The sequence below is a fragment of the Xyrauchen texanus genome, chromosome 14 (assembly GCF_025860055.1).
Source record: "Xyrauchen texanus isolate HMW12.3.18 chromosome 14, RBS_HiC_50CHRs, whole genome shotgun sequence".
Lineage (NCBI taxonomy): Eukaryota > Metazoa > Chordata > Actinopteri > Cypriniformes > Catostomidae > Xyrauchen > Xyrauchen texanus.
The window spans coordinates 3002697-3024803 of NC_068289.1; the positions used below are offsets into that span (position 1 = coordinate 3002697).

At 38.9% G+C, this 22107-nt stretch overlaps 2 protein-coding genes across 4 annotated transcripts in view; one reads left to right on the forward strand and one right to left on the reverse strand.

The window, feature by feature from the left end:
- The window catches only part of slc39a10 (solute carrier family 39 member 10), a 35127-nt gene extending 16610 nt beyond the window's left edge, over nt 1-18517 (reverse strand). The window contains exon 1 of the mRNA XM_052141817.1: nt 18447-18517. The gene's annotated coding sequence lies outside the window, so the exon portion shown is untranslated. The remainder of the gene's footprint in view (nt 1-18446) is intronic.
- Nucleotides 4280-9259, forward strand: LOC127654604 (zinc finger protein 862-like). Of its 3 annotated transcripts, none has more exons than XM_052141826.1 (9): nt 4280-4616; nt 6851-7037; nt 7145-7472; nt 7599-7718; nt 7807-7965; nt 8079-8211; nt 8296-8449; nt 8541-8679; nt 8802-9259. In XM_052141826.1, the coding sequence occupies exons 2-9, from the start codon at nt 7027-7029 to the stop codon at nt 9084-9086; spliced, it is 1329 nt and encodes a 442-aa protein (XP_051997786.1). In that variant the 5' UTR covers nt 4280-4616; nt 6851-7026; the 3' UTR covers nt 9087-9259. The 3 variants fall into 3 exon arrangements, with proteins under 3 accessions (XP_051997786.1, XP_051997785.1, XP_051997784.1); XM_052141825.1 differs by lacking the exon at nt 4280-4616 and adding an exon at nt 6551-6647; XM_052141824.1 differs by lacking the exon at nt 4280-4616 and having other exon boundaries at nt 6580-7037.
- Nucleotides 18518-22107: the final 3590 nt, after the last annotated feature.

The window sequence follows — 22107 nt, forward strand, 5'->3', positions numbered from 1 at the left end:
GGTCAAAACATACTATAATTATGGTCCTTCCTCTCGACAACAGTGTTTATAAACATGAGTGGAGTGACCTCTGAACCCTTCAGGAGATATGATGGGGCAGGAGCGCAGCCCGTTTAAAGATAACCCTGCCTCAATGTGCTGCCTCAATAAGCTCTTTGTTGCTTATATGACTTAAAAAAAAAATAATAAATGGCAGATCATTTTATAAAAAAATAAATCTTAAAACCAGCCTAGTCATGTGGTGATGTGCAGAAATATAAGACAATACTGAAAGACTAGAATTTTTCTGTTGGAAACATCTGTGGTGATGTACAATGTGAAAACAAAATTCAAAGGGGCTCTTTCAATAGAGCACTTAAATCATCAAATAAACATGTTAATTTCAGAAATGTTGAATTATTAAATTATTAATAGAATTATTAGGGATTCTTCAATCAGGATTTCTACAGCTGATACCAATTATCTTGTCATTTGATCAGACAATCCCAATCATTATCATTTTGTTCTCAGTTGGAAACCGATTGAGTCTGTACTCCAGGTAGGGAAGGAGGTATTGCCCCAAGTGAAGGAGTTCAAGTACCTCGGGGTCTTGTTCACGAGTGAGGGGACAATGGAGTGGGAGGTTGGCCGGAGAATCGGGGCAGCGGGGGCGGTATTGCACTCGCTCTATCGCACCGTTGTCACGAAAAGAGAGCTGAGCCAGAAGGCAAAGCTCTCGATCTACCGGTCAATTTTTGTTCCTACCCTCACCTATGGTCATGAAGGCTGGGTCATGACCCAAAGAACTAGATCACGAGTACAAGCGGCCGAAATGGGCTTCCTCAGAAGGGTGGCGGGCTTCTCCCTTAGAGATAGGGTGAGGAGCTCAGTCATCCGTGAGGAGCTCGGAGTAGACTACCTGAGCTTTGGCCCCCTGCTGGAGCTGCAGCCACCGCGACCCGACTTCGGATAAGTGGTTGAAGATGGATGGATATCATCCATGGATGCTCCTTTGCGTCGATAGGAGTCAGTTGAGGTGGTTTGGGCATCTGGTAAGGATGCCCCCTGGCCGCCTCCCTAGGGAGGTGTTTCAGGCACGTCCAGATGGGAGGAGGCCTCGGGGAAGACCCAGGATTAGGTGGACACACTGGCCTGGGAACGCCTCTGGGTCCCCCAGTCAGAGCTGGTTAATGTGGTTCGGGATAGGGAAGTTTGGGGCCCCCTGCTGGAGCTGCAGCCCCCGCGACCCGACTTCGGATAAGCGGTTGAAGATGGATGGATATCATTTTGTAAACACATGGTTGAACTCCTCCATGGTACTTTAAAATAGCAAATTCTCATGTAAAGTAAAATGGGTTGCATGCGCAACAATATCGATGGAAGCCCAAATTAAAATCGCACATGTGAGCCGCTCTGCATTTGTCACGAGAGCTCACGTTATAAGGAGCGCACGGTTGAGGCGCTCACACGGATCCTGTCAATAGAGCTCACATTTAGCGGGACGCCCAGTTGACGCATGCCGCATGGATAGCATTAGCACAATTTGGCTTCAAAGCCCCCGTGTACATCCGTGTCCTGCATGAAAAGTATATTTAGCACTCGGTCAAATAAATGTAATATGGTTTAAAAAAAAGAAATCTAATGTGAATTTTCTTAATAAAAATATATGACCGCGTCTGGTAACATGTGCATGTAAAATGGCTAGAAATAGCATTTTAGCTTAGCGTAAAGCTAACAATTTACACAAGGTTTATTTGTTTTTAAGCTCCAAACGTACTTGTAACTGTATTCGAATTACCAATTATTTAAATTGTAACTGTAGTGGAATACAGTTACTTATATTTTGTATTTTAAATACGGAATCCCGTTACATGTATTCCGTTACTCCCCGACCCTGCCCGTGGTAAATACAGCACGAGATATGAAAACCTTAAAGGCTCTGTGCAAAGCTCTTTGAAACCGGATTAAACAGCCCTGGTATTCTAAACAGCAGTGACGAGGTAAACAGGAAATCATTGTGTCATTCAATGGTAATTCAATTATTTTCAATCCACACATCTCTATTATTACTGCACTGCAGTTAGTAACACGAACTGTAGAAATGGTGGTCTGGCAGAAATATTGCATATATTTGAGATATTCTTTGTCACTATAATTATATTAAATATTGTATATTAGTGGAATATAAGTCACTTTCATGGCAGTTGATTATAGTCTCTACATGGATATTGTTTTTAATCATTTTCGATATCAAAGTTTTTTAGAAACCATAATTACAGAATTTAACAAGAGCTTTAAAGCCTAACCCATGTGAATTAAGGATGAAGCTATGTAAAGTTTCAAAGATTACGGTTGTTAATATCAGTAAATTCACATCTCCCTCACAACTAAATGCTTCACAGTCAAATGTACATTTCTATGCAACAGACAATATGCAGCATTAATATTGATAACTGCATTTGCAATTCATTAATAATATTGCTATTTATAATACTAATCTTATAGGAAGTTAATATTGGATCATTGGCCGATCGATCAGAGCATTCCTCAATGATTAATTCATTTGATTTACATTACAGTAGTACGATCCTAAAGTTTCAGTGAGCGTGTTTACATGCACGATCTTACATATTATCCTTAAGCTGACATGTGTGGTCATGCAAGCAGTTTTCCTTTATCCAGTTAAGGTCTTATGAGCAAAACAACAATTGTAGTTTTTATGCCCATTACACAAATTTCATGGCTTGGAAACACCTTTACCAGCGTTGTTACCGGCTTATCCAATGTGCGCAAGTGTTGTGCACAGACATTTTAAGAGGCAGTGGCCCAAACCATGAAAAAAGGGTTTTCTATAAGGTGAGCCATTCTTTTGTATAGCACCAGCCATGCTTGCATCAAATGCAAAAGAATGAAGACATTAATTTTTTTGTACATTAACACTATATTGTGTGCTGTACCAAAATAGATTATACCATTTCTCTGTCCATGTCTTGAAATGATACATGCACAGGAAGATTTCTAGATGGAGCCATGCTTTCTGCAGGTTGTGTTTTGTTTGAATGATAACAAGCAGAGATGAATACTGAACATTAGGGTATCTAAGGGCAGCCATTTCAACTCAACTGTGAATGAAAACAGCAGTTGCTGTTTACGAAGATGTGTTTATCCAGTGCCTTCACAAACACAGACTGAGATCAGAACAGCTTCAGGGGCTTTAAGTCTCAAGCAGATGCACTTAAGCACAACCTGAATATTGAAGCCAATGTGTTATACACGAGTTATACGTTAAGAGTTTGATTAACTAAAAACCCTCCAAATGGAGCCAAAATACAATAATTGCACCATAGAATATCTTATTTTTCCCCGATTCTAAATCTGAACTAGAGATCGCGTTATTTTGTAGTAGAGTACTCTAACCCACAAAACACTTAGATTACTTGTAAATGAAAAAGTAAGCTTTTAAATGGAAGCTGATAAGCTTCAAAGTTTCTTGTACCGCTTCGCATTTGCTTTCCACCATGAAAACAGATCTATGTTGGTTGGTCTGCATGACTCTGACAAGACTTGAAGAGAGAAGAATTCAATAAGAATAAAAAATAAAAAGACACCATGTCTCCACTCAACCAAAACCTTGACGGCACACGTCTATAGCACCCCTCTGTGGAGACAATTGTAACTGAGATTGAGAGATCCAGAGGGAAATTACAGGATAATTCAGTGTTACTCATGGCAGGCAAATGTGCTAAGGAAAATAAAATAACAATAAATAACACTGGCTTCATTAATAAAGACATCCTAAAAGTGTTTTCATAAAAGCATGTGAGAAAAGTATGAAAAATTAAGTCTTGATTTCACCTGTATTATTTGTTTGAATTCCAGCCAATGTTTCCCAGAATACACCAAACCATCACATGGCCAAAGTCAAATTCAATCTGGAATTTGGGCCTATAGCCTTACATAATATGCAGATTGCTGTACTTGAACTCAAAATGGCATGGGTGCCTACATGACAACTTAGCCTAATCGTTTTAAGTAACACTCTTCAACAAGACTTAAAAAATGGCCTATGAGCTGGAAAGCTGCATTCTACTGTATTTACAATGGTAACTTATACTGACATCATGCTCAGTGGAATCCATTGCTTGAGAGCGCTGACGGCTAGCCCTAGTCCTATCATCATTATACATTAACCTGATCCTCTGATGGAGAGAGAGAGATAGAGTGAACCCTTAAGATGCCTCATATGACTCTCACAAGGCTTATGCCTAGACTGAGCATTTTGCAAGTCATGCCTGAGTCCACTGCCAGTTCATTCCTTTGCTTACAAAGGGAAAAAAATACTTTCTGTAAGAACAACGCTGGGCAGGGTGTGTCCGGATCAAATAAAGCAGCTTTTACAACATGGGGTGAATAACTTCAAAGTTACACCATGTAACTTTTGGCCCTCTAGCAGTTAAAAAAATAAAACGGCTTGTGTCTCGCGGAAGGACATTATTTAGTTGTGCTTCAGCTTTGCTCCTCTGCGCGGATGAATGTGGTTCGAGTACACGTGAATACAGGACATCTTATCAAAGCAAATGGACAAATAAAATAATGAAAGGAAAAGATGGATATCCGAAAACATGTCATCTGAGCAGGTAAGTGCCATGTCTTATGCTGTTGTTTTAGCTTTTTTGGAAACATTGATGTTTTGAAATAAATTACCTTTCAAAAGTTAGGCAATGTTCGTTAACATTAGACACAATGCTTGCTATTCTGATAAGGTCAAACGTTGTAAAGTTTTTATAACTGCAGGAAATTCTGTCCAAATAGACCACTGTAGTAACTACATTTACATTTATGCATTTGGCAGACGCTTTTATCCCCGGAGCAACCTGGAGTTAAGTGTCTTATTCAAGGACACAATGGTGGTGGCTGTGGGGCTCGAACCAGCGTCCTTCTGATTACCAGTTATGTGCTTAGACCACCACCACCACTCCAGTAACTTAGTAACTAATTTATAGATTGTCACTGTTACCAACCAGTAGTCAACATCATTTCAAGACTCATATGTCCATGGCAAGTCTTGGACTAAAGGATTTATTTATATAAATTATTGCTGTTAATTTCTGCACCGATTACAGTATTATTGTATTTCACCACACACACACACACACACACACACACACAGAATGCGTGCCAGTCCTGAGACCAAAACCGTGTTCCTTCATGATTTTTGGAAACATTTGAGTAATTACTTTAATATAGCCTACGCTTTACCAGAAGAGAACAAAACCACATTCTTTGTTACATCTGTGCAAATGTAGTGTCTCACTAGATGGAGATAAAAAGGGGTCTAACGTCAGAGGTACAGCGTGGGCAAATTTCCAGGGCACAAACAATCGGCACAAGATGGCCACACCTCACCTGTCAATCAACCGCTGCGCTAAAACAAGAGATTAAAGTTCGGAAATAACAAACACGTGAGCTTCACTGATCTTTTAAATGTGTCTGATTTCAACACAGATGACAAGCACGGACACCTGTACAGGGCTCTAGAGTGCGACCAAAATTTGTAAGGGTGCGACTAATTTTTTTCCTTGGACGCACCGGTGCACCTAACGTCCTCGCACGCATCCGCTGCTTCTCGGCAAACTTTTTTTTTTTCCCGCGAACTAAGCGTTTGTTCTCCTAGACAGAACTCACTCATGGTTGGATCATATTGTGGTCTAAACCAATCAGAGACAGAGATGGGGTGGGTCTTTGCCTCTTATTGGCTGTGGTCCAGATATTCATGTAGGCTCCGTGCTGTGTGATTGAAATTGCGACCGGAGCAAAAGAGAATCAGTTACGGCAATCAGCATCAGCAAAAAAAAAAAAAACGCAGAAGTCGAATAATGAAAAGAAATAGACCCATAGAGAGTTTTTTCTGTAAGAAAAGTAGGCCTGTTCCTCCCTACACTCTACCTGGTCAATGCTCCGACAACAGCCCAGACACGGAGCTACTTCAGCCAGTCTCCCCAGTCCCTGGTAAGATGCCAAGTCCTGGTCCTTCGTCGGAGATGGCATCCGACTCAGAGACGGAGGTAGAGCCTAACGTTACCGGGCCCGAGATAGAGACTTAAAATAAAAAGGGAAAAACATATATATTTCATAAAGACTGGTTAGACCAGTTTCCCTGGTTAAGGTTTAATAAGAAAGAGAACATAATGCACTGCATTTATTGTAAAGAATGTGGCCAGAGCATGGCAGGGAACAGTGCATTTGTAAGTGGATCAACAACGTTTCGAAACGCTGAAAAAGCACAATATTTAAAAAAAACACACTTCAGCAGCTATCAGGTCCTCAGAACAATCAGAGATGATAATAAAATTCAACGTCGCCTATAACATCGCAAAAGAAGAGCTGCCATTCACTAAATTTAGATCGGAAATTATTCTGATGAAGAAAAATGGATTAGACGTGAACCCGATGTACAGTAATGACGTTGCATGTGCCCAATTTATTGGGGTAATAGCCGACACATTAAAAAAAAAGACGACTGTTGCCATCACGAATTCCACATACATTTCATTTATGATCGACGGTGACACAGACATTTCCACGAAGGAGTGTGTGATTGTCTACAGCCGGATCTTGAGGGAGGGAGACCGGTCAATATACTAATTGGACACATTGAAGTGCACAAGGTAAGTGTAACGTTACCCTATGTTAAGGCCTACCCACAATATAACATGATATATGAAACAGAAATCTTAAGAAAATTGTATAGCCTAAAATATTATTAAAAATTCATAAATAAAAATGTAAGTAAGCCTTGATCATATTAAAATTATTGATCTGGCAAGCTATAGGCTAGTGACCTGCATTATCATTTTTCTTTGTTTATTAGGAATATATGCCGCCAAAAAGAAATCATTTGCTGTGCTTGGGGATCAGTGCGGAGTCTGGCTTGAAAAAACAGTTGCTCTGGGGGCTGATGGTGCTGCAGTTAATATTGGTAGCAAAGGCGGAGTTATAGCCCTTTTACAGAAAGATGCAGGGGATTTCATCATACCCTTTCACTGTATGCCACACAGGTAGGCTTAAGACTTGTACCTGACACCCCAATGCACATTGCATGCTTTTGTGTATTTTCTTATAAAGCGGTATCTATATGTAAATGAATTGAGATATATCTTTACAGATTGGAATTGGCCATGTTGTCGGTCCAGAAGGACAATGCAATGATCCGTCAAGTGTATGATATGCTTCATTTGGTGTGGAAGACCTATCATTTTAGTCCAAAATCAATGAGGGAGCTGAAAGACATTGGAGAGGACCTGGGAGTGGATGTGTTAGTCCCTGGTGGGGTTAAAGGAACACGATGGCTTCCACATGTCTCCAGGGCCCTGGAGACCTTCCTCAGACCCGGACAGAATGACCATCAAGGCCAGTTCACTACAGTCCACTGTCATATGGACCATTTGGCAGGGTCCTCTGCCAATGCAGATGTTGCAGGCCGAGCCACAAAGGTCAGTGAATTTCCACAGGGAATTTATTAAATTAGTGCCACTTTACCTTCAGTCATTTTCCCCCAATAATTAAATTTATCCATGTTGTTAATGTATCTGAATAGTTGCTGTGGTTATATGATACAGGTCAAGAAATCAATAGAAGATGGCACTTTTGTGGCTTTTTGTCACTTTCTGGCTGATGTTTTTGCTGGAATAACGAAGTTTAGTCTCCTACTTCAGAAAAATGAGACCATCCTACCTCAAGTAAGGGAGATGAATGAGATATAATTGTAACTTATATTTGTTATTAGGTTCAGCTGTATTTGTAAAAGTCATTGATATGTCTAAACAGGCAGTTTGTGCTCTTGATAATCTGCTGGTGACCACAGAGGTAATGGCTGCAAGACCTAAGCCTGGCGGCAAACTGTCCCAGTTCCTGGCTGACCTTAGGCTACAGAAGAGGCAGCAGGATGAGCAGGGTCATGGTGAAATGCCAATATACAAATTCCAGGTACATTTATGGTTTTGTTTCTGATATATGAAATACTCTAAAAAAATTAATTTATAAATTTATTTATTTATAAATCGAACTCACAATATGTGTTTATGCTTTGTCACACACAGACAGTTGCACTGAAAGGTGAAGTGTCTAAACTGGCAGAAGATGGTACTGCTAACACTAAACTTCAAAGAGCAATGGAGGCAACAATCAAATCCACTGTCAAACATTTGAAAGCAAGATTCTGTAGCCTCCTAGGCAAGTGTACTCTGTCTTATGAACACATTGATAGATCAGAAATTATGTTACTCATTTATTAAGATGTCTTTATCCTTCCAATAGGAGAGAATGATGCCAACTCTGCCACAACCAAGGCTGTCAAATGCTTCAACATCTTCAATTATGACAGCTGGCCTGAAGACCAAGAGGAATTAGTGGACCATGGTGCTGATGACCTTGCATTCCTCTTGGATCACTTCTCCCCTGTTCTCACAAGGTAGCATGATGGACAAATACACAGTATATGTGCTGGTGGCAATCCTGTTAATTTAAACACTGATTGGCTGTTTAATCCATGTCATTTCCAGAAATGGTGTCAACACTGAGCTGGCAAAAGAAGAGTTTGTGGACCTGAAGCTGTTAATCACCAGGATGTTCAAGGACAAGACCTATCTCAACCTTTGGGAGCTGATGTTAACCAGAGAGCCATACAGTTCAGAGTACAAGGTTTTACTGTTTTCTTTTTTAATGACATTTCAATATCAATGTCATGGTCAACTTTGGTATCCAAAACAACTTTGACAGCTTGTACATCCCAAGTTTTAATGTGTTTTTTGTATGTTTTTCAGAACATATTGCACCTTGTCCACATTCTGCTGGTCCTCCCTGTGTCATCTGCTGTTTGTGAGAGAGGTTTCTCTTCACAGAAGAGAATCAAATCAGATACCAGAGCATCCCTTCACACAGACACAGTGGAAGATCTGATAAGAATCAGTGTGGGGCCCAGTTTGGAGGATTTTGATGCTAGGAAGAGTGTGGCAAGCTGGTTTAGCCAAGGCCAAAGGGCAAGAAGGCCAAGTTACAGGTGTTGGCCATCTGAGGGGCATGCGACAGCAAGGGGGGACCCGCTATGACTTTGAGCCATGAAATGTTAGGTCTCAGTTCAGGGAAGTGTTGAAATGTTTTATTTTGCTTAAATGTTTTTAGTTTGGAAGCTCAGTGAAGCACTTTAAACATTTTTTTTTATTTTTTTAAAAAATATTTTTATTTTTATATGCAGCATAATTGTGCTTCAAATAAAAAAAGTATTTACCTACACCTTATTCTTGTTTAAAATCATTTACATAATATATGAATGTATATGGAGCGTGATAAAAAGGTGACCTTGAAATTGTGCCGTTAAAGGCGACGCAAACCGAGGAAAAATTTGGGTGCACCTAAATTTTGTGCTGGTGCACCTAAATAAAAAAGTTAGGCGCACCAGTGCAACCAAGGCAAAAAGTTAATCTGGAGCCCTGCTGTACATCTTTTTATACAGGTAATCCACTAAAATAATGGATAATTCTGCTTGACGTTGCATTTAGGGTTGGATTAAATTTCAACAGCATCTGGGAGAAACAATGCACCGTTTTTCATGCTTTGTCTTTTCTAACTTAATTATCATGCAGTAACACACCGACATAGTGACTGATGTATGTTGTCATGAAACAGAGTCCCTCCCCTCCAAATCCGAACACAAGTTATCACAGGAGACGCATTTAAGTGACCAGGTGTAAATAGCGATGTGTCTCACCTGACCACATGTGATCGGATCACCCAAGAGGCATCGTAATATCAGGTGGAATCAGGGCCCAAGAGTCATTTCACAAACATGATGAAAAAAAATGACATAACGATTTCTCTTTAAATATGTCAGAAGAAGCCTCGAGGCATGACAGATGAGTAGATGCCACACAACAGATGGGAACTACACATGTTTGCAAGGACAGGGAATTCTGGGAAATGACAGCAACACATAGCTGCATAAGGGACAGAAGATACAGTCCATTGGTTGTAGACTCCCTGACAGTGAACATCTAAACCTCTCATAAAGATTTGTAAAAGAGGGTTGAATATAGTCCCCATTAAAAAAAAATAAAAATAAAGACAGTCCAGCTCCAGTACCTCAGGCCTGTGTTGGACTGGGTGGAGTGTGGAAAGCTAAGCATCAAAGCTCAGATAAGCATGACCTCTTGACTCCAAACACACACACACACACACACACACACACACCTTCAAAATAAACAATAATTCCAGCAGGTCCAGAAAAAAAGTAATTCGGCTCACGTTAAAATGCACCCTGATGCATGGTAAAGACATGGTCAAATCTCACTGTTAAAAGAAAAGATATTAAGGGGCTGTTCACACTAAATGAGTCATTGTGCTAAAAACAAATAATTAAAAAATCCTAGACGTAGCGCCATGAAAATAACAGAATGCAGGTGTCTCGAGACACATTTTAAAATGTTGACAGCATCTTAAATAGGGCTGAAATGATTAGTCGACGTTATCGACAATAAAAAAAAATGGTCTACAAAAACGTTAATTGTCAAATAGCCGTTTGATCTCATTTAACATAACATCATATGAAACTCTAGAACAGCACTGCAGCTCGTGCCAGACAGAGGAAGAAAACAACTCGCAGTACAGATGCACTTTAAACTTTCCAAACAGCTTCAGGTGATATAGATCGCAAAGTACAAGGGAATTATACAAAAATACCAAATAAGTAAATACAGAAGCACTCTCGTTGTTGAATTAGCGGAGCCGCCGTTCTACTTTAGCAAAACTTGTGTGGAGCATCTTTAAAGGAAACACCCCAGCGTTACAACTTTAATGCAGTTATATATATATATATATATATATATATATATATATATATATATATATATATATATATATATATATATATATATATGCATTACAGCTTTATTAAAGTTCAAGGCATTTCTCTGTGCACCTCGTCTCTGAGTTGCGCGAATATCCCGATCTAAGGGGGAGAGATTGAAATTGCACCCGGCTTAGGCACACTCTGGGGTGGGGATGCTCATCCCTGGAGCATGTGCGCTTGCTGCAGCTAGATTATAACGTGATGACTCACAACTTGATTCAAAATATATGCATCACTGTGCATTTCTTATCATTTATAAAATTGGCAATATGCAGGTTTATTAATAAGAGAGTTTGTGGGGGGCCTGGGTAGCTCAGCAAGTAAAGACGCTGCAACACTACAACACCTGGAGTCGCAAGTTCGAATCCATGGCATGCCATGTGTTTACATAGGGAAACAATTGAAAAACAGCACAGATGGACACCAAAATGCACGACACCCCCAAAGTTTAATTTTACATTGACCACAAACATTCCCAGAACAGACTGAAATGTTTTCACCCAAACGGGAGTCATTTAAATGCAAGTTTTATGGACAGGTAACAATTTAACACCTGTGTTTTGATCATCAACTGTTACATCAGTGGGACGACCTTAAATAACCTAAAATATTTAGAGCAAGAACAACATAACCAAGTATTACAGTGTTACAAGCACTAACATCCGATCCAATATTAGTGGCAATTAAAGACGATTCCATTAAAAAAGTACCAACCCCAAAATGAACCAGAGTTGCTGATCCTTAGGTCTTGCTTAAAACTGCTGATCTTCACACAACTAGGACTGGCTTTGGACAATCTATCCAAAGTGTTAAATTACAATACAGATCAGTCTAGGATCTGTAGATCTGCTTGCAGGTGCATCCGACAGCTTACCTCTTTCTGTCCGAGAAGGTCATAGACAGTCAACTCTGGCAGCGAATATTCTTCTACAGCAATATGGAACTAGCTCTGATGCTTTGAACCCTTCAAAAGTAGTGATTTAGTGCAGAGGGGAGTGTGTGTATTTGTAAGTGTGTTAAGGTGGGTATGTAGGATTGGGTGGAGGGAGAGATTTAAGCCAATAAGCTCCTAAAGTGGATATCAAATACAGAAAAAAAGTTTCTCACCAATCAAACAGTTCCTTGTGACGGCACCTACATCCAAAGTAAACTAAATCCATGCAATTTGCTACCACTGCTTTGTTTCCAAACTACAGCCAACATTGTGTGCACAACAACATCCGTAAATTGGACTCAAAGGTCAGTAACCGGGTTTAAATCCCAGCAAAGGAAGAGGCCTACACCGTAAAGGAATAGTTCAGCCAAAAAAAAATGAAAATTCTCTCATTTTCTCACCCTGATGCCATCCCAGATGTGTATGACTGCCTTTAAGCAGAACACAAATTAAGATTTTTAAAAGATAGAGTTCTGTCGGGTCCTTATATTGGATGTACACAGGTGCCAGCCCTGTCCAAAAGTCACATTTAGGCACCATAAAATGAACCCATGTGACTCCCGTCGATCAATGAACGTCTTCTGAAGTGAATCGATAGGTTTATGTAATAAACAATGTTTTTAACTTTAAATAGGCACTTCCATCCAGGTCTCTGATGCTGTCTGAAATGGCCAAACTCTCGCATGACATTCGTTCTTCTGTTGTAAGCAAACGCTGCTTACGAATTCTTGCAACTTTTAAACTCGCTTCGCGTCAGCTGCTGTTAGGAAGCGTTTTTTAAGAGTTAATAATGTTTTAATTATTTATTTATGTTTTACATAAACATATCAATTAGGGCTGGGACAACGCATCGACGCAAAATATGCGCGTCGATTCATCAGACTCAAAACAAAGATGGCGGCGCCGGAGAGTAGTAGCAACACGAGTGGCTCCTCAGACTCAGATCAGAAGTGCAAGGCGGCACGCACTCGTTCCTCTAAAGTATGGGAATTCTTTAATTTAAAAGGAAAAAATTCCGGGATATGTCGTCTTTGCAAAATGGAGACGGCCTTCCAATCTAGCACCATGCCAATGCACCAGCACCTGAAGAGGCGCCACCCGGGAGCAGCTGCAGATGACAGAGCACCATACTTTTTTTAACTCCCCACTTTGCACTCGATGTTGGAGTAGGTTATAATAGGTTGTTGACACCTAAAGTTTTCGCTTATAGCTATTAATATTGCGCTTATAGCTATGAATGTCGTGAAAAATACATAGAGGACACTGACAACGCGCTGACAGACAGGACCAAGCAGGTAACATTTAATAAAGTCTCAACTTTCAAATTTGGTCATTCAAAGAAAATTAAACCATAAATAGGCCTACTATTTTGTGGCTCTTTAATGTGTCGTGACAGATTGCCTCAGTTAAAGCTGCTTGTGAACCGATCATCTTTTCCTTGGTTAATTTATAGCATCAAATAGGCTAAACATGAATGTAGCCTAAATCAGAAGGACTGTTGTTGTCTTTTATTTTGGAATTTTAAGAGCAATAAACATATATTGCAATGTTAAGGAATTCATGTTTTTTTCATTCAGATATGTAAATCAACATGTATAAATTGCTATTAGTCAATTAATGGGGAGATAATCGAAATCAAACTGAAAAAAATAATAATTAATCGTTAGATTAATCGTTTCAAAAATAATCGTTTATCCCAGCCCTAGTATCAATTCGCTTCAGAAGACTTTCATTGATCGACTGGAGTCACATGGATTACTTTTTTGCTGCCTAAATGTAACTTTTGGACCGTCAAAATGCTGTCACCAGTGTACAGTACATTATAAGGACCTGACAAGAGTTCTGTCTTCTAAAAATCTTAATGTGTGTTCTGCTGAAGAAAGACAGTCATACACATCTGGGATGGCATCAGGATAAATTAATAATGAGAGAATTTCCATTTTTGGGTGAACTATTCCTTTAAGTATTGATCCAGCATTTTCGTGGATGGTGTAGGAGAGAATTCTTTGATGGTTGTAATTAAAGGGAGACATCAATCGCTTAAGTCCATCAGACACAAGAGAGCTATTATCCAAATCATCTGAAGTGGAGGCAGACTGTGATGATTATCAAAGGGAAGCCAGGAATCTAATCGGAGGGATTTTTAACGCCTGTCAAGCCAATTTTGACAATGGTGTGGGGGCTACAGGGGAGAATATTAGAGAGGAATAGTTTAGGTTTGCTCAGAGAAACCAAATGGATCATATATTGTAATGAGAAACCCTGATCTTCCAATTGGATCAACACCATATGGAAGACAATGTTAATGGTTACAAATGATTCCACATAAATCGTGGGCTTCATAACTCCTACAGCAATTGCTAAAGCACAGGACAAGAGGAAATTACACCACTTAGAGAGTTGGGCTAAATGTAACATTTTAACCATTATCAAGCAACAATGTGGTTAAAAAGGTGACGTGGCCCAACAGTGTGGCTTAAGACTTCAGACATAAGCAGACTCTCTGACTCATGGCTGCTTTTGCACGTATAGTCTAGTCCCTGAAAGTGCCATTATCAGAACGAAAGGGTTTATTATGACTAAAAATGGTTCTTGCGAGAAACACTTTACCCCAGAACATTGAGAGGAAGTTCAACAGAGACAACAAATGTTCTTCGAACCCTGACAGAGCTAAAAAATTACAAGAAAAAGTCTGAGAATAGTACACTGCCCACCTTTTTTTTTTTCTAATCCCTGACTTTTAGTAGAATAGAAAGAGAGGTTAGACCGAGTACTCATTATCATTGAATGCTCAAGTTATATACACCCTACATACTTTACCAGAAGTAGTTATAACTGAAGACACTGTTACATGGAAAAGATCACAGGCTTATATATATATATATATATATATATATATATATATATATATATATATACACACACACACACACACACACACACACGCATAAATATATATACACACACACACACACACACACACACACACATACATACACACGCGTACACACATATATACACACACACGTATATTATACACACATATATATATGCGCGCGCGCACACACACACACAACATTTGCCGTAAAAATGCATCAGCATCAAGTATTTTATCTGATACTATAAACGTACACATTTAACAGGCTTTATCAGGTAACCTAAAATCTTAACTGTCAATATAATCGGTCTTATCCCTAACGAAACCGCACCCGCCGAGACACTGTGCCTTAATCTCAGTGCAAGACCGTGTACTCAGCAGGTCAGTACATACAGGCTATAGCTGATCAGGAGCACAATCTTATGGACCACTACTACCTACCCTCAAGTCTTCTTTTCCAATAATAAAAGCCACATGAAGAAATACCAGGCCGTATTTGCATAATTTGTGTGTAATGCTGGCCTGTGGGACTGTGTCCGAGACCGTTTATAATAAAATAATACAAACAAGATGCTCAACTTTCAGACTGGCTGAAAAAGGAGTTTAAAATTCCTTAAACCTAACGTTGAAAAAAAGATTGTGTTGGGGGGGTCCCACTAATTCCATAAGGAGACACAGTGTCTCTTATCAGTGTCTCTGTACAATTCCAGCAATAAGCAATTTATCCACTGAACAATAACTGCTGCATGATCATAACCAATCAGGACATATTTGATGTTTTTCATACTTAAATGAGGAGTGGGAATTTGTGACACTTCAGAAATAGAAACCAAGCAATGAACACATTTCTGAAGGAGCTGCTTAGGATAAAAACTCATAAGTCACATCTGGTTAGGACACAGTGTTTGTCTCTGTGGTTAAGAATGCAAGTAAGCAACTGCACAGTTTCTATCAGTCTATAACCGGTAATGCAGCCTTTTCTGGTTAAGCCGGAGAGTTACTGACACAAGGGTTTTCACACATGAAACTAACCCAGGGTCACCCTTAACCCTGGGTAAAACAAAATCCAGGGTTATTTTGTATCATGTTTTAACCTTCATACTTTACCAGGGGTTAATAGTTAATAACCCTAGGTACACGTACCGAGGTTTCACACTGTACATTCGTAAACTCTGGGTTAACTTTCTTATTTATACAGCTCACAACTAACATGCAATCTGTCAGTGGAGCTGCTCTTCTGTGGAAATGTTCGCAAGCAAAGCTCTGTTTGTTTTTCGTCTTCTGGAATATGCCATAAAAACAAGGAATACTGTCTCTTCATCATCGCTGTTATCGCGTTTGCCATCACTGTTCGACACTTTACCCGTTTCTCTCAGATGGAGAACATAAACGGTGCGTGAAGGTTTCAGCGACTGTACAAAGTGCATGAATATTAAATGAGGTAAGCACAGAGGCATTATATGATTGCTAAACAACTTTCTAAAACTGCATAGTTTCACACGGTTTATTTTTGGCACCGCAATGCGATGCTAACCCTTCTCTGCCTGCCTTGACTCCTTTCAAAAATACAAGTGTGAAGCATTGCTTTACGCGAGGTTAAAAGCGGGGTTTAAAAAGACATTAACCGGAGGTCAAGCACAGTGTGAAAAGCCCTATACTGACCAGAATCTGTTTACATGGTCACTCGTTTTTCCCATAACATAATTAACATGATTTAATCCTCAACAATAACATACATTGTAAATGCAACGTTGACAGGTAGAACCACATCTGAATATCCAATATTTTCCACTACATAACATTAACAAACAACAGGCCACATTTAATATATTATTTTACAATTTATTGCATCATCTGGATCTTTAACAAAGACCTTTTTTAAAAAAAAAAAATTATATGTATATTATAGAAGATATTAGGGCTAAGCGATATCTGGATTTTCTTTATCGTGATATATATCTAGCTATATCGTTTTATAGCCCAGCCCTAAATGTACATGTACATCCAATTAAGGGTCTGTAAGCGATTTTAGTCATTCGAGAATTTCCACAAACAAAAACGTTAGATTAGCCACACCCCCTCTTTCCAAAACCTCACACTCAAGATACCATATGAGCTTTAATGAAGCTGATATTTCGAGCAGTAGCGTTTGTCAAGAACAACAGCAGCATAATAGCGCCCTCAGCTGATAAATGTTATGATCAACATGGCATAAAAATGGCATTAAGCTTAAATAATTTGTGTGCATCTGTCTGGAGGAATGGGACAAAATTCCAGCAACTTATTGTGAGAAGCTTGAGGAAGGAAACCCAAAACATCTGACCCAAGTTAAACAATATAAAGGCAATGCTAACAAATACTAACAAAGAATATGTAAACTTCTGACCCACTGGGAATGTGATGAAAGAAATAAAAGCTGAAACTATTATTCTGACATTTCACATTCTTAAAATAAATTAGTGATCCTAACTGACGTAAAACAGGGAATGTTTTCTATGACTACATGTCAGGAATTGTGAAAAACTGAGTTTAAATGAATTTGGCTAAGGCGTATGTAAACGTCTGACTTCAACTGTATATTGTTATCGTGATATACGTTTTTGATCATATTCCTCACCCCATGAAGATACAGACGGTGCTTTCCATAAAATTGTGCATGTCTTTGTGTTTTTGATCTGACAGCAACATTTGAGACAAGGTGAATGCTGCATTGACATACAAACAATTATAATAAATGGAATGGTTTAGATTTAAAGAAAACGTTTCACATTTTGAACACTTAAATTTAGCTTTTTCTAAGCAGATACTTTGCAGATTCGTGTACCCCATTTACTGCGTTTAACACAACGTGTACATGGCAACACTTCTGCAGGTGTGCACTGAACAGGAAACCGGCGTCATCGCAATCCAGACATATGACGAAGTTCCGGTGCCAAAACAGTTCAACTTGGCATAATATTTATTTTTGTCCTACATCAAGCTAGATTCATATCAACATGTAAATTAGAGTGACGTCCATCTAATGTCATACAAAAATAAATCGAAAAATATTAAATCTATTAACCTCTCTGAAACAGTCCACAGCTCTACTATGCTACTCATATCATGTCGATAGAAACATATGTTACACATTCAGCATCTTGGCGCAGAGTGTGCAAAGAAACTGGAAAAACAAGTGGCTAGTGCACTTATTAATTAATACCTCAGCATTGTAAACGGTGTAATTACAAATTACATCCCATCTTATGTGCACAGATACGTCAAAGAAACAAAATAAAACAGATTATCCCCTCAGTCTCAAGTAAAAAAGCAGCACAACAACGATATTTACCTTTAAAAATAAATATCTATTTTGAAACATGCATCATTTCGAGACTAAACACGCTTAACTTCCTAAAATGACCGATCCTAAACCCCAAACCACGCTATTTAATTTAAACGTCCTCGTTTTCACTGCACAACACATTAAATCACCTCATAGACACATCAACATGTTTCATTTTATTAACTAGATTCGCATTTAACACGTTTGTCACCGCGAGAAAAGCGCGAGCAGCGGCTTTGAAATGCGAAATGTCGGAAAGATTATAAATCTACACAACAGCAGCTAACACTGTTAGCACAGAACCCCATATTATCAATACAACTTTGCGCTTTATATCCTAAATCCCTGCTTTCATGTGACCATCTGAAGCTGATCGGTTCCATGTTGTGGGAGTGTATGAAAACAAAGCGGGTTTTATATAGTTTACCTCACTCGAGTGCCGTGTGCATCTCCTCTCCGCTCGGTACTAAAACACTCACGCCGCACACCGTACCAAACTGCGACCACACTGCGGAGTTTTAAATTCTCCAAGCCACTTACGGTACGTACTTATATCTGTCGACACAGTTTGATGAGTGTAACGCATTTTACGCAGAGTGGGACTAGCTCTGACGTGTTTTCCGCCAGCCTGCTGCTGAGCTCGTGGCCGATAGATGTCGGCCATATGGTTGAAATTATTATTAAAAAGCTAATAACGCCACATGACGAAGTGTATCCTTTCATTCCTTAATTACTTTTTGTAAAAAAATGTATTTACAAAAAACTAGTGTCATTTGACCAATATATGTAATTATGGGTGTTTAAGGAAAATACATGTTTGGCTTTAACCATTATCATTGTTGCTTTTTCTGTTTATTATTACATCTATTTTAATTCTGTGCATATTATTTGTAAGCAAATGTTAAAAAGGCCCTTATGGTGTTTATGGGAACAGCCGGCTGTTGGTCACAGGTGACAGGAACACTAAAGATATGACAAAAAGAATTTCAGCTAATACAAAGTCAATGAATGTGCCACAGTCAGGGCAGTTATTTGGCATTGAAAGGAAAACACTCAATAATGTTATCTTCTTTCTCTTTCTTAGTCTACCTGCAACATACTATAAGTATTCCAGAGAAAACACAGTATAATCTCTGTTTGCTATTCAATATTTATTGTGTAGTGAAGTGCTGACACTTTTCATGTCTTGCCAGACTGGTGAAAATACATGTAACATACACATTAGTGACATACACAAAGGGTGGGGAGTAACAGAACACTTGTAACGGCATTACGTAATCACACAAAAATTGTAACTGTCATTTGTTACCGTTACATACAAATTTGAATACAATATACATAATATAAAGAAGCATTTAAAGGTAAGACCCAGTGCCGCTGCTCCCTATACGGATACTATCAGTCTGCGTAGGGCACCAACTCCTTAGGGGGCACAATCTTACCCTAGAAGGGCACCAGAAAGTCCACCGGCTGCCCTTACTCTCCCTTTATATGTTATTCAAGGACCCAAAAGCAGTTGCGGAACACAGACGATCGCTTCATGCACAACTGTTGGGAAAGCAGTTCTTTTTTTCTTTGTTGAAAAAAATCAAAATTGTTCAAATGAACTGAATATGTCCTGAAAAGTTCTTAGAGGAAAAGTGCAAAGGATAATTTATTTGATTTTGATACTTATTATTAATGTATCGTTAAGAAGTTCAAAGTATGGGTGAGGGAGAAATACTGGCATATGTAACATTTTAAAACTCATGAATGTAGGATTATGTAAATCAAGACACCAAAAAGGTTTAATCTATTTTGATCTATTCTTTAAAATATATATATATATTTTTTTTTATTTTGTTTTATTAAAATCCTTCTTACCCATTATAGGGTGTAACATCTGGGTCCTCAATATGTGTATTGAAGAATAAAACTCAGAGACAGGTTTTGCCATTATCAAATGACTGTTCTCTGCAGGTTCAATAAGCATCATGCCGACGAACAGTTAGAAAGACAGGAAGTCGAAGTGAAGTTTACAAACTTTCCAAAGCAATTATAGTCATATGCAAGTTACATTAAAGGTGTCATCATACCACAATTTCTAGTATTCTGGTAGGTCAACTACTTCAAACATTTTAACATTTTCCAAATATGGACTGCTTCCATCTTCATGCGGTCAATCATTGTTAGCCACAACATGAATCGAGGTCCTGTCCTTGGTTGAGACAAACTTATGATCAGATATCAGAGGATAGCTATCAGTTATGGCTACTCCTTATTTCTTTACGTCAAAGGGGTACCAAAGAGAGCAATTACAATCCTTGGAAGTTCTTTTCGACTATGGCAAAGTCACGATTGTGAGGGCACAGTAACCGTAAATAATTCAGAGACATAAATTATCTAGACATTCAGCGTATCGGTGCTATCTTCTCCTCCAGAATACAGGGTGTAAAGCAGTGCAATGGAAAGGAGGAGGCGAGATCCGGCTTGACGACATAAATAATAGTTTAATGATAACTTAAACAAAAGACAAACACACACACGAGCGATAAAACGATCTCTCTCTCGTCGCACCACCGTCCGCAATCGGCCTTTATCCCTCTCTGAGGCTTAATTACCCTGATAAGGGACCGGGTGAAGTGATATATTGCTAAATGAATTGCCAACGTGCAAATGGAGAAATGAATCAAAAATCGTACATTCAAAAGAGAAAGAGCAAGAGTTTCTTACAGAAGTAAAGTCAGCCTTTTGTGTTAACATAGCTACTTAACATAAATACGTATTAGTTTGATATTCATGTAACCAGGTGTGAACTGGGTTGATTGGAGCAATGGAGGAGTCAGGAGACGAGGCAGGTTCAAGTTCAGTCCTTTTATTATTCCCTTTCTTTGGTCACACAGAATCGACGGTCACCGTCGATAACAACTTAATATTATATATGAGCACTCTTGTAACACACTCTCTTGCTCTCGTGCTTTCTGGTCACTCTCTCTCCCTCTCTCGACACTTGGCGTTCCTTAAATGTCTCTCTCCGTATCACTATAATAAGACACAGGTGTTAGAGGTAATTACAAACCAGGTGACAAGCCTTACCACTCTCTCTCTCTCTCTCCTGCAGACCGACACACGACCATGCCCCCCATGCCACACCAGGGTACAAAAATTGACCCTTTGAATAGTTTTTAGCAAGAAAATTATTACAGGTTAACTGAAAGCAATGAGAAAGCAATCCTGGTAGATTCTGTACCACCAGACATTTGACATATGTGGCCAGAGAACCAAAAGAGGTGGAACTTTGTCCAGATGTTGCACAATAGTTTAATGGAATATATACATATATATACAGGAAAGTATTCACAGCGCTTCACTTTTTCCACATTTTGTTATGTTACAGCCTTATTCCAAAATGGATTAAATCCATTATTTTCCTCAAAATTCTACAAGGCAGTGAATACTTATGTGCATGTGATTATTTCATTTTTTATTTTTTATAACTTTGCAAAGATTTCAAACAAACTTCTTTCACGTTGTCATTATGGGGTATTGTTTGTAGAATTTTTAGGAAAATAATGAATTGAATCCATTTTGGAATAAGGCTGTAATATAACAAAATGTGGAAAAAGTGAAGCGCTGTGAATACTTTCCGGATGCACTGTAGTATATATATATATATATATATACAGTATATACCTGCACCTAACACTTTATTAGGTATACCTCTACACCTACATATTCAAGCGATTATCTAATCAGCCAATCATGTGGCAGTTGTGCAATGCATAAAATCATGCAAATATGGGTCACATCAACCATCAGAAATGGGGAAAATGTGATCTCAGTGATTTGGACCCTGGCATGATTGTTGGTGCCAGACGGGCTGGTTTGAGGATTTTGTGTAGTTGCTGATTTCCTGCTATTTTCACACACAGCAGTCGCTAGAGTTTACTCAGAATGGTGCCAAAAACAAAAAACATCCAGTGAGGGGCAGTTCTGCGGAAGGAAGCGCCTTGTTGATCTGACAGAAAGGCTACCCAAGTACAATTAATTTTACGATCGGCTGATTAGATAATACCATAAATATACAGTTTTATTCAGATTTATATTAT